The sequence below is a fragment of the Hippocampus comes genome, unplaced genomic scaffold (assembly GCF_001891065.2).
Source record: "Hippocampus comes isolate QL1 unplaced genomic scaffold, H_comes_QL1_v1.1 scaffold112, whole genome shotgun sequence".
NCBI lineage: Eukaryota > Metazoa > Chordata > Actinopteri > Syngnathiformes > Syngnathidae > Hippocampus > Hippocampus comes.
Genome location: NW_017805841.1, coordinates 1804580 through 1817159, shown reverse-complemented (window position 1 = coordinate 1817159; position 12580 = coordinate 1804580). Strand labels below are relative to the sequence as shown.

Sequence of the window (12580 nt, the reverse complement as noted above, 5' to 3'; positions counted from 1 at the left end):
GACAGTGGAATGATGCGAGGAAAACGGCTCGCTTGAAATGTCACCAATATTATGGCAGTAAAACCAGTGTCCAGTCTTCCCAGTCGTGCCTCCCTTATTAACTCTACAAGCTGAAAAATAAGGGAAACTGGCTGTTGATTTGGAGCGGCCATGATAGACGGGCCTGAGCCATTAATCGGCCAATATTAGCTCTTTCCAAATCAACAAATATCGCTACATTAACATGTCACAGCATAACGCAAAGACGTTTTCCCGCCTTCCCAAAATTTCGGCCGATTATTCTCTCTGTTAGGTTAATCGAATACTAAACCATGTGTTAAGGGGACCCAAAAATAAGTCCATTTATTGATTGTATATTTTTTTAAATTAATCGACCAATTAATTGGTTATCTTTGTTTTATTCTGCCAAATATCAGCATCAGCCTCAGCAGATTTTTAGCGGTCAGGCCCTCATACAGTGTGGAAATATGATCTAATTTAATTGCTGATGACTTTGGCGAAGTATGTGAGATCAAAACAGTGAGAAAAACAGACTACGTCATCACATTTGGAAAAGGGCACCAGGGTACTTACAGGTGGCAAAAGGTGAGTGGCACCCGTTGACTGAATTGATGACAAAACTGTTTTATGTTTGGGGTTGAATATATTCAGTATGTGTGACGTCATGTGTGACGTCATGATGAAAATGTCTACAGTGCAGATTGTGGTGTAGGGTGAGGAGAACGGAAGTGGACTATGTCAATATATGGGCCACCTGCGCTTGAATCTCCTTGTCAGGGTGTGACAGGAGCTGGACCAGTCGGCCGTGGAGTTCCGACGACTCGTCCAGCATGACCCGGAAGAGGCAATCGCGGTTGCGCCTCAACTCCTCTGCCACCTGTGCCGAAGGTCTCCAGGACTTCAGGTTGCCCGTGAATGTCAACAGCCGCATAAGCACCTCCGATGACGTTTGCGCGGCAAATAGCAGCATGACAGAAGCCGGAGCCTTGTGGGGGTGGCGGCGGCAAAGTACACATGAAGAACGTTTAAACATGTTACAGTGGGAACTTGACTTACATGTTTAATTCCTTCTGTGCCCAAGCTTGTGACTCAGTTTACTCGTAGAGTGAATTTATTTTCGTCATTGAAAAGACATTAATTCCTTCTGTGCCCAAGCTTGTGACTCAGTTTGACATATTTTTTTTTTAGACAAAAAAAAATATGTCTGATCAATTAATTGCATTTGCAATATCATCACGAGTTTTGCTTCTTGCAAAAGCTGCTGCGCACACTGAAGGCACTCGGCAACGCTGTAATTAAAGCCTGCCGCTCCAGGTGCGCGTACATTTTTCTGTCTTGCGAGACCTTGAGGGTAGTATTCACTTGTAACATACAGTATTTGACCTTTTTCGCCTTTTGAGGTTGAAAAAAAAAAAAGAGGCTCGCTGTGTGTTGTGTACTTTGTGTTGTTTAGCTCCCATTGTATGTTGGATCACGTGGCAGTGTGGGTAAGTGTGAAAGTGTCTGTGTTGATAGACCTGTCATGTATGAGCAACCAGGGTTGACTTTGATTTACGTGTCTTTGATGTTTGAGCACACACATGGACACGATGGTGTGCGCACTACTTGAGCGGTGACAAATGAAAACACATCCAGCGATCAAATGATATGAAAATGGCAGCACTCAACAAAGCTGTCAGTGATCATATATTCAGAGGATTAATTCTGCTGTATGTATCCAGATGTTCTGGCATCCGATTTCATGAATGCAACAGAAGGAATTTGTTTGCATTACTGATGTATCGTAAACTGCACTTTAGTTTATCTGTGTTTTAACTGATTTACAGTATAGTATATACTTATGTTTACTTTCTAAATTCATACCAGTAACAGTAGATAAACTTTCTTTCACATTAATTCAAGTTTCATTTGCCTTCATCTTATTACCCTCTAATATATTATAGTTTTGATATTGTTTATTGTTGTAACAATTAATGAATTGCTTGTTTGCTGAAAAATACACTGACCTTGAGAAATAATTGCAGATAAACTCGCAATCGCAAACTTGGGAGGTCACTATTAAATTATTTTCCTAAATTTTTCAGTTCTACCCATAACACAGTGATCAAACATTGAACAAGCGATCAAAAATACATTGTAGACATTTGGAATCAAAACATCCAGCGATGAGAAAAAAAAAAAAAATACCGATCCTTAATCCTTTTATCCAATGATGACTTAACTGTAACATGGCTGCTCTTTCACTCTCCTGCCCTCTAGTGGAAACTAATGTATTAGGAGACGAGCTGTACAATCGTTGACTCATTCATAGCTCGGGATTTTTGTACACTGAGCTATGGTTCACTTATTAGTCATATGGAAAATAGTTTTCGAACACTACTTGGGAACTGTGATTCTGAAAACAGCCTAAAATTAAAAAAAACATTTTTTTTAAACAAGAACTGTTGCATAACTAACTTCCAACTGGAGAAAAAGAGGTCGCGCTTTTCGCTTTTTAATCAGACTTCTTACCTGAGCCTGAACAATGTCGTCCATCATGTCTGGATTAGATGACATATTCACAAGAACCTTCAAGGTCTGAACCTGAAACAAATGCATGCGTTAACATGGTCAAACAACTGGTATAAAAAGCTATTATGAGTGGATACTAACCTGTAATGTCACGTCGCTCACCAACAGCAAATGGAGTAGAAGCGTGACCGCATCCTTGAGCAGGTGTTGATGTTTGTCGGTGACAGAAAGGTTGGTTAGCATCCTGAGAGCAGCTAGCTGAAGGTCAGAGTTCATTGGAGACATCTCGATCAACTGTAGCACTTGTGGCACATAGACCTAAAAGAGAAGACATTGTTTTTAAAGACAGAGGTTCAAGAACTGACAATGTAAAATACAGTGAACCCCTGCTTTATTGCAGTTGGCTGATAGCACCGCCACTCTTTTGCAGCTTTTTAAACAATAGTTTTGATGGGTGTTTAGTATTTATAGTTTACAATAAAGTAAACACTTTGGAGTTGCACTTTCAGAGTAGTAGTATTGTTGTGTCACAACTTGCCAGACAGCATTGACGACAGGAGATGCAGCGTAATTAAAAGTCCCAAGCTGCATTTTTTTTCTCCATTTGTGATGTCTGCTCTTATCGGGTTTGCAAGATAATTTAGATTACGTTTTTAATGTAAAGCCTGATGTTCTATATTAATTGCATGCACCCTGGCTTCAAATCTTACCGCAAAGAAGAGAATTACTATATGGTCGGATGAGCAATGATGTCTGTGCAGACTAGATCTGAATTGAGTCCCCTTTGCTCTGTTTTTATATGGTCTATATATCACATAGAGGAATCACTGATAAAGTAGTGATACACTCGCCTGAGTTGTGTGCAGGCAGCGTGTGACCAGTTCCCACTCGGTGACGGTGTGAATGTGGGTGTGAATGGTTGCTTGTCATTATATATGCCCTGCGACTGACTAGCGACCACTTCATGGTGTAGTTGGCCTTCTGCTGGAAGTCAGCCGGGATAGGTTCCAACAACCCCCCGCGACCCTCTTCAGTGGTATTGAAAATGGATGGATGGATATTTCACATATTTTCACTAATCACAGGTGGGAGTGGAAAGTATCCCCTGCAACAAATGGGGCTTCACTGTATACGGTTGTGTACCTTCAGCTGCTCCTGGTTTTGGAGGTTCATGCAGAGATTACTTAAAGCATTCAGAGTCTGCACTTTAACCTCTGGTGCAGGGTCAGAGAGGAAGCCCCCTATAATAGGAATTCCTTCATATTCACGTATAATATTCTGCGGGATAGAGGACACATAATGTTAGAATAAGTTTGTAAAACTTCACAAAAATGTCATGATTTTTTTTTTTTTTTGAAGGCCAGTACCTGATTCACAGTAAAAGCAGCAGCATTTCCTAAAGTGAGCAATAGACGACACCTCTCTGATGTGCTATTGCTGGCCTTTAGACATGTCAGCAACATGTTTAGGTGCTGTGGCTCCAGGTTGCTCACAGACTGGTGGATGATGTTACCTGTCAAGTGTGAGGCCAAGAGCAGTCCACATTTATTTTCATAAGACTGATCCATCAAATTTCAAATTCATCTTCACAAGGCCAGGGAGCTGGCCGTCAACGATGTCGGCACTTTTCTGTTCTCTAATTGGTTGGCCAGAGCAAAACTTTGAGGTTGCATAACATCTGTGATCAAAGTAATATGAATTTAATGAGTGCCTAAACGTACCGCCACAGACCCCGTACAATAAGAGTATAAAAAAATTACAATGATAAATAATGGTTAATTTTTAAGGATTGATTTTATAAATGTTTAATATTGCGGTTGTTATTAGAGCTCCCATATTGGTTCTCGGGTACTCTGCGTTTCCATGCCAACAATTACAACGATCAAGATTCGGATGTAATAATAATGTATGTTTGTAATATTTTTAGAAAAACGTACATCACCATTTAAATACATACCCGAAGCATCATCCGTTCTCTCATTTCGGGAAAACACAAGGTCCAATTCAGACACTTTGGCCAACAGGCTGTCCGACCGAGATTTACCTTCACTGGTCTTTGAAGCAAGACCTTCATTGCCCCCGCTTTTCTTGTACCTCCTAAAGCTTCCCCCACTTAAGAGTTTGTAAATTCCGTAAGAGACCCCAGCTCCGGCGACTATTCCAAGCAAAGTCTTCATGCTGCCAATTCTAGGCGTAATACTGCCGCTGTCCCCCATTCTGATGATAATCTCAGCGATGAAGTTTTCAGCGGATGCTGTAAACACAAGACGGTATTTACGTTTTGAAATGGAAGAAGCCTAACAGGGCTTTTTAGTTAACCCAAAACAAAGTGCACCAAACCTAAGTAACTTGAAAGGACCCATCGCAGTTTGTTTTGATGTGTGTTGCATCAATTCCACACCGGGCAGAAAATAGTTGCAGTCGCAGTGACCACATAATACATTAACAAAAGCGTTTGAATCCGGAATTTTTCATTGCCATTTTCCATCCATCTAAGCCTCGTAAAGTTTTTTATGGTTCCACACAAAAATAGTAGCAGTACTTCGATTTTCCGGTGTGAAATGTTAACCAAAAAGTAATCCTACCCGGATGGTATTTAAGCGCTCACATGGAAGAGTTGTTTTCCCAGAAGGTCTTGCGTTTGGTCTTAAAAAATGGCGGCTCGCATGACAAAAGCTTTTTCTCGTTTAATTGCTTGTATGAAGGATGCTTGCTCAGTTCAGTCGTTTTCATTTGTTTGTCACATATTTATTCTATCTACCACCCAGCCGCTGGAAAATATATTTGTTTTCCTGTTTGAATTGCACGATCTGTTCTCTCTTCATTACACGTTACTGTCTGCGATTGTTTAAAATGCACTGCTGTCTTTTCAATGTTTCTACTGTTCAATAAGCCATTAAAAATATTGGTTTCAACGTTTGATTCCTAAATAAATATAATTTATGAAAGCTCGGTTGTGTTCATGGAATGACCAAAATACAGTAAGTTACTATATTGGTAATGTCTTTGTTTGAAAAATATCTATCCTTGTATTGCAAACTAATATAGCAAACAACAGATATTTCTTGTGATGGAAATTATTCCGAAACAAAGATTAATCGGACACACGTCTTTACGTGACGTCTTCTCTTAAATGACGTCACGTGACATTATACCGAGGAGCCTACGTCCTATTTCTAACAATTGTCTCTCCTCGACTCCTGCATGAGAAAACCAAGAATATAAACAGATAAATTGGTTAGCGCCAATCCCACGAAATGAATGAATCAAAATGTATCGTCGCGTTCGAAGACGCACTGAATCAGTGACGATTAGCCATGACGTAAAGCTGCTGCTTACTATCAGGATTAAATCTTTTTCAAAGACTGAAGGTGACGCGCAAAGCGAGGGGTAAATAATGAAAACTTGGACATTTTCAATTTCACAACTGCCCGTCTGTCATGTTATTTGTGTGTAAATATTTATTTCTTTAGTTACTGTTAGCCACGGGTGCCTTTTTTATAGAATGACTAGCTTTGCAAATGACAGACAGCCAGTCAAAAATCGAAGTCAGTGCTCTGACAGAGTATGAGCTTCAGCAACTATACAAGGTAAAAAAAAATTATGTCTATAAATATATTTTTATGAGTTAACATGGTGCGGAAGTACTTCAGGTGATTGTTTTGTTTCTTCTCCTTGACAACAGGCCTTGCTAATCGCCTCGTGCCGGTTAGATCCCAGAGACCCCATACAGTTCCTGAAAAACACACTGATCACCTTTCAGGGACATGACAATCTGCAGGATGTGGACTGGTAGGTCCCACTGGGATGTGACTTTTTTTCATTGGAGTTACAATTTACTGGTACTCTACAGTTACACCAGGGCACTGTTTCCCGACCTGTGAGCCAAGACTCATATTTTACTTTTTTTAAGAAAAAAATGAATAAAAATCAATGTAAACCACCAAACGAAAATGTCAGAAAAAGTGGATACATAAGTCAAATATGTACCTTCAGCCATATATTGAAGAGCATTTAATTCTTCTGCATGTCACTGGCATAAATAGATGAACAAAGATACATTGTAGCAAATTTTCAGGTCAACTCAGTAATTTGGATTATTTCCCACAGCAAACCCGATGATCTCGCAGGACACTAATGGGCCTGCTGCATTAGACACAATTGTACAGTCTAATCAAAAACTCTCTATAATGTCATTTTTAGGTATTAATTCAACAAAGGGGTTGTAATTGTCTATTGGTAGGGGTCATAAAACTGCACTGCACCAGATACATATTTGGAATGTTTTGGTTCCCTTATTGTTATAAAGCAGTATGGAATTGACAAACTATCAAAAACGACAATAGCACCGTAGATGAGTCGTCAACAGATTTGCCTCACAGCTTTTAAGTCTCAGTTTAAAATTAAACTTTTTTTAAGGGACAAGTTCCTCAGTGATAGCACGCAGCGGTCACTGCTGGCCTCTCTGCAACTGGATGACGGGGAATATCTTGACGCCGATGAACTCAAGGTGCAATCAAAAGTCCAGTCAAGTGCAATGTTGGGGTTTCTCCAATCAGCATGTACTTTTCATTTTAATTAGGCCCTTTTCTGGAAATATGAGAAGGCCTACTCCTGCTACAGGAGGAAATTAACAAGCTCTTGTTTCAGGTAAGGACGATTGTTTAGAATATTTACACTCCACGTATGAATTAACCTGTGATTTTTTTCACTTAAATGTGCAAAATTAAAGTTTTCTTTTGTTTTTTTACAGTATTGTTTTTCACTTCTTACCAATATGGACAGCAGGTCCTTATTTGCAGTGACAGGATGACCCTAGAATAAAAAAAAAATACACTATGTATCATATGAAAATACACAGGTATAGTGTATTTTTTTAGTTGTCAGTAGCATATTTTGTTTGCCTTTTCATATTAGCAAAGCCATTGGAACACATTTTGATAAGGTGCTTAGTATTTATTTTTCTTCTCAGTAGGAGCAATTGCTGGTGTCTGGTCTAAAACTCCTTTGCCAAAATTTGGTAAATTATTAAATTTACTCAAACAGAGCAGCCATGCCAAGAAGTTCCACCCCAGTTCCAACAGCGCATCAAAGTTTCCACGAAAAGTCGCAGCGCTTTTGCATGCGCTACAAAACCAACACAAGAAAAGAGCAGAGAGGACCAAAACAGTCCAACTCGCATTCAGCTTCCACTGGCTGCAATTAGTTGATTGCAGGCAGCTGATGATGGTGCTGTGCGGGTCAGCCTCATGTCATGGCCACGAACAGAATCAGAATCTTTACTCAAGAGAATGTGCAGAGCAATCACTTCAGTCAGTCATGTCACAATTTACCACTGGAAATAGTTGTGAAAAGGAAGACTCTACACCTGCATAGCAAATTTCCAAAATGTTAATTTTGTACTGACCTAAAATGCAATTTCCATAAGTAGGTAAAGTTGTTTAAAACTTGAGTTAAATCCATCCATCCATCCATTTTGTGATCCGCTTTATCCTCACAAGGGTCGCGGGGCGTGCTGGAGCCTATCCCAGCTGTCTTCGGGTGGTAGGTGGGGTACACCCTGAACTAGTTGCTAGCCAATCGCAGGGCACACAGAGACGAACAACCATCCACGCTCACGCTCACACCCAGAGACAATTCAGAGTGTTCAATCAGCCTGCCATGCATGTTTTTGGAATGTGGGAGGAAAGCAGAGTACCCGGAGAAAACCCACGCAGGCACGGGGAGAACATGCAAACTCCACACAGGAGCTGGAATCAAACCCACGACCTCTGCACTGTGAGGTCGACGCGCTAACCAATCGCCCAAAGGGGCGCTCATAACAAACAATCACTTCAAAATCTGCAATCTTGCACGGGTTCAGACAATGACGTGCGATATTACAGAGGTTTTTCAACTAAAAATAAAATGTCACGAAAATGAAATAAATGCTTATTTTTTTTGTTTTGAGTTGATGTCATAGCCCTTAGGCGCGCACGTACTCCTCCACGCTCTCGCCCGTGTATTCGGGAGGCGAGCGACACATCAGTCCCGAGGGCCTCACCACTGGGTGGAGTCGAAGCCAGTACATCATGTAGTGGATGCTGCAAAGTGGACTTAGTTTTATTTGGGTTTTGATATTAAGAGAGGAATATGAGACATCTGTGGTGTTCATGTTGGTTACACCCCGCTCGTCTGTTTTTGCAAGCATTGACTTGTGGTGTCAGAGGCACTGTTGTACATTTGCAACCATAATTCTTATATTTATTCCATGGAATTGTATGTATTCATTCCCAACAGTCCGAATTGTGTTGTGTCTCTCTTGGCTGCACTGTTAGATTTTGTTTATTTTTCCAATTAGATTTCAGCCCCTATGTGTTGCCATGTCAATCAATGGGGCGAGCAGTGAGACCGTTTAACGATTTCAAATTCATCCTCACTAGGTGCTCGTGCTTGTCCTTGTTGATGTCAGCATTTTTCCATCCTGCAATTGGCTGGACAGAGCAAAACTTGGAAGAGCTAATTTTGACTGGCGAAGAAGTGGACCACGAGACGTTAACTCCTGACATTTTATAATGTCCCCTAGTCCTAGTGGCGCACAATTGTCAACAAGCGCGCGTTTTTGGCAAACTAGTCATGTGGACTTTCTCTAATAGTAGGCAAAAGTTTCCCTACTAGTGTAATATATGTAGATCAAAGCCTCTGTCTTTCTCAATCCAATTTGACGGCCTTTCAAATTGTTAGCGCTGGCTGGCTGTAACAGCATAAAGCTGAGTTAGCCGGCCCACAATAACGTTGGCATATTTCTGTCTTGTGGTTGGTAAGAGCAAGCCAAGTGCTTGTGTCAAATGCTTTTGTCATTTTACAAGAGAAATATTGATTCAAAATTACTCAATGATGTGCAAGTTGCAGTGGCATGCTGTTCCATTGCATTTGTTGTCTACATTTCAGTTCTTGGGGCGGAATACTTGAACTGACCGTGGACAATCATCCCTCTTTATTGTTTGTACATAACACCTACTTGAAACCTACTTTTGTGACACTAAACAGGGAAAGTCTATCAACTCCTCCTTTGACAACACAACAAGGTTGATTTTGTGTGTGTGTGTGTTTCTCGGCCAGAAACAATGTTGTTTAACCTGCTCTATTACAGCCAATTTTAGTCTCAAGAGATGAGGAGTTTGCATGTTCTCCCCGTGCTTGCATGCGTTTTCTCAGGTACTCCCATTTCCTTCATCATTACAAAAACATGCATGTTGGGACCACTGAAGACTTTATATTGCTCACTCCTGACTGGATGGGCAGTAAGGGAAATAGATGAGGCGTTAACACAGGTTAGATTCTGGGTTTGAATCGTGGCTTGGAACTTTCTGTTTGGAGTTTGCATTTTTTCTTACTACCCCTATTCCAGCTTTCACCCATATTCCCAAAACATGCCATGTACATTATGTACCCGGAGACTCTAAATTAACCATGAGTGTGAATGCCTGTTAGTCTTTATGTGCCCTGTGATTGGCTGGCTCCAACTTACCCACAACACTAATAAGAATAAGGGCTATTGAAAATGGAGGAATTCCAATGTATTTGCTTTCTTTACAATTTATGATGAATTTTAGTTTTGCCTGTAAAGTCTACATTTACAGTAGCAAGAGATACTGTGTAAGCAACATGAAAACCAAAGAGCTGCCATGGTGGAAAACCACTATAGAAAAATTATAAGGCCCACCTATAATCGCACACCCAAGGGTTTCCCCCCAGCTTCAGCTTGGACAGGAAGTAGAGATCTTCAAGGACCCCATACTGGATGAAATGTAGGCTGTTTTCTGACAGGTCCAACTCGCGGAGGTGGAGGAGCCCGAACAAGGAAGCTGCAGACGTGCACAAGAGCAGGGTGTTTACCCGCCACAACCAGTTACCGTGACCAGTAAGCACCAGGTCAAGCAAACTGAGTCTGCTGAAGGGGAAGCTTGTGCAGTGTTATGTAATCCAATTCAGCTCTCTCATATTTGCACAGAAAGCTCATACCTCTGCACTGTGAGGTCGACGCGCTAACCAATCGCCCAAAGGGGCGCTCATAACAAACAATCACTTCAAAATCTGCAATCTTGCACGGGTTCAGACAATGACGTGCGATATTACAGAGGTTTTTCAACTAAAAATAAAATGTCACGAAAATGAAATAAATGCTTATTTTTTTTGTTTTGAGTTGATGTCATAGCCCTTGGTGAATAAATTTGACTAAAACATTCACGAATATATGAGGTGAGAGGGGTTTCACTGGAGCAGAAATCTGATCCACCTGAAAAGAAAGTTCACTATTTTCAATGATTTATTGATGAGCTGTGTTTGTTTTCAATTATCGATTGATGAACAGGAGCTGGAAGGATTTCACCAATGCCAGTGTGACAGATGCCTCCGAACTGTCTCAAAAGATGGAAATTGCATTGCAGCATTATGACAGGCGAAAGCAGGAGGTGCCGTTCCTTGCATGGCTGCGCTGGGTCAAATGCAAGCAGGAGTCACGTGTAGGTACGTGGCTGCAAAGCATTTCTCACTCCATCGTCGGAAAAAATGTGTCCAAAACTCTCCGTCCGTTTTTCTTGACAATCTTCCCGACTGGGTGACTCATTCTGTCCAGCGCTTGCTTATGTTTTCATCACCTCTTGTGTTTTGATCTCACCAACTAGAGGCGGTGCGTAAATTGGTGGGAGTTTTGAAAGCCTGCGTCCTCAAACGCATCGTGACCGCATGGAAGAATGTTGTAAGGGACTCGCAGAGGACCAAGGATTACTTCAAGGTATCAGATCATTTGAAAATACAGTGAAATTCTGCTATGTAGAGACGACACAAAAGTAATTTTTTAAAATATAATTTCGTCCCTCCCCTGCTTAAAGAACATTTTAACTCATTCAAACACTTTTTCTTAGCTTCTGTTCTCGACTCTATAACATCAAATTGAAGAAACAAAAAGAAGACTTGCATGTGCAGTTTTCCCAATAAGATGCGAGGTGTGCTTGCTTCAAGTTATTAATTAAACATTGTATATATAAATGACAAATTGTTCAAACAAAAATCATCAATTTGTCTAACAAAAGTCCGCTAGCTTAAAGGGGATGTCAGGTTTAAAAATTTTCTTTACAAAAATAATATTCGATGTGGCCCCACTAGTCTAAACCTAGCATTGTTATTAATATTGCAAAAAAACGTAGACTTGACTTCCCCTTAATGCAAACAGACAGACAAACCTTTAAACAAATGGTACTTTAAGAGCAGCAACACAGTGTATAACAAAAAGTCTGAATAAAACCAATTCGTGCAAGAACCAAAGTAATTTTTCCCAATGGAAATAATGTCAATCCAATTAGCATTCCAGAAAAAATATTACCCCTCCATCCCAAAATTAGGGAAAATAATGTAACATACAAAAAATAATGTATAAATGAATAATGAAATAAATAAATGACCAATAAAAGCACTTTTAACGTTTATTGTACGCCACTGAGTCATGGTCCCTCGGACCATGTTATAGTCTGTTAGCACCTGCTATTGGTGAAACGCTGGTACTGCAGCTAAGCAGTGAATGATGTCGTTCGGTCTGTCTGCAGTTCACTCAAGTGCGGCATCCTGTAACACAGCAACGTCTGACCAGACTTAAATTTGACTGACAAAATATACAGAAGAAACAAAACCCTAAACTAAATCCAAACATTTACAAAAACAAAATCCGAATAAAACTAGCTAACCCACGGAAAAATTCATTAAATTGAAACAATTATTAACAAGTCAAGACAAAATTTAAAAAAATGAAAAATCCCCAAACGTGTGCGGTTTGATGTTGCAGAGACTTCAGAATGAACTGGAGATGGAGCGCCAGCAAAGCCAGGTCGGGGAGGGATGCGACTGGCTCTCAGCCTTACCCAACCACATCTCACTTAAGGTCATTAATCCAAAGCTTCCGAGTTTTCTTATCGATCAAGTACACATGCAAGCTACAAATCTCAGACAGGAGTCAGCCACAGCTCACAGCCAGGCACTCACACACAGGCATACTGAGGTCACGGATCATCCTACCAGGCCCCGTCTCTTAAAA

At 40.6% G+C, this 12580-nt stretch overlaps 2 protein-coding genes across 4 annotated transcripts in view; one reads left to right on the top strand and one right to left on the bottom strand.

Annotated features, from left to right (window-relative positions):
* Positions 1-368: 368 nt before the first annotated feature.
* Positions 369-5166, bottom strand: armc10 (armadillo repeat containing 10). Of its 3 annotated transcripts, XM_019888318.1 has the most exons (7): positions 5097-5166; positions 4469-4765; positions 3879-4024; positions 3655-3789; positions 2653-2829; positions 2512-2583; positions 369-985 (listed from the first exon to the last, which is right to left on the bottom strand). In XM_019888318.1, exons 2-7 carry the CDS (start codon positions 4725-4727, stop codon positions 734-736), a joined length of 1041 nt encoding a protein of 346 aa, XP_019743877.1. In that variant the 5' UTR covers positions 4728-4765; positions 5097-5166; the 3' UTR covers positions 369-733. The 3 variants fall into 3 exon arrangements, with proteins under 3 accessions (XP_019743877.1, XP_019743879.1, XP_019743876.1); XM_019888320.1 differs by lacking the exon at positions 5097-5166 and having other exon boundaries at positions 4556-5059; XM_019888317.1 differs by lacking the exon at positions 5097-5166 and having other exon boundaries at positions 4469-5058.
* A 297-nt stretch (positions 5167-5463) lies between these two features.
* fbxl13 (F-box and leucine-rich repeat protein 13) overlaps positions 5464-12580 on the top strand; it is a 40541-nt gene continuing 33424 nt past the window's right edge. Inside the window, exons 1-7 of the mRNA XM_019888186.1 lie at positions 5464-6101; positions 6197-6303; positions 6931-7021; positions 7094-7161; positions 10865-11019; positions 11178-11287; positions 12332-12520. Of these exons, the coding sequence (XP_019743745.1) occupies positions 6033-6101; positions 6197-6303; positions 6931-7021; positions 7094-7161; positions 10865-11019; positions 11178-11287; positions 12332-12520 (789 nt within the window). The 5' untranslated portion in view covers positions 5464-6032. The remainder of the gene's footprint in view (positions 6102-6196; positions 6304-6930; positions 7022-7093; positions 7162-10864; positions 11020-11177; positions 11288-12331; positions 12521-12580) is intronic.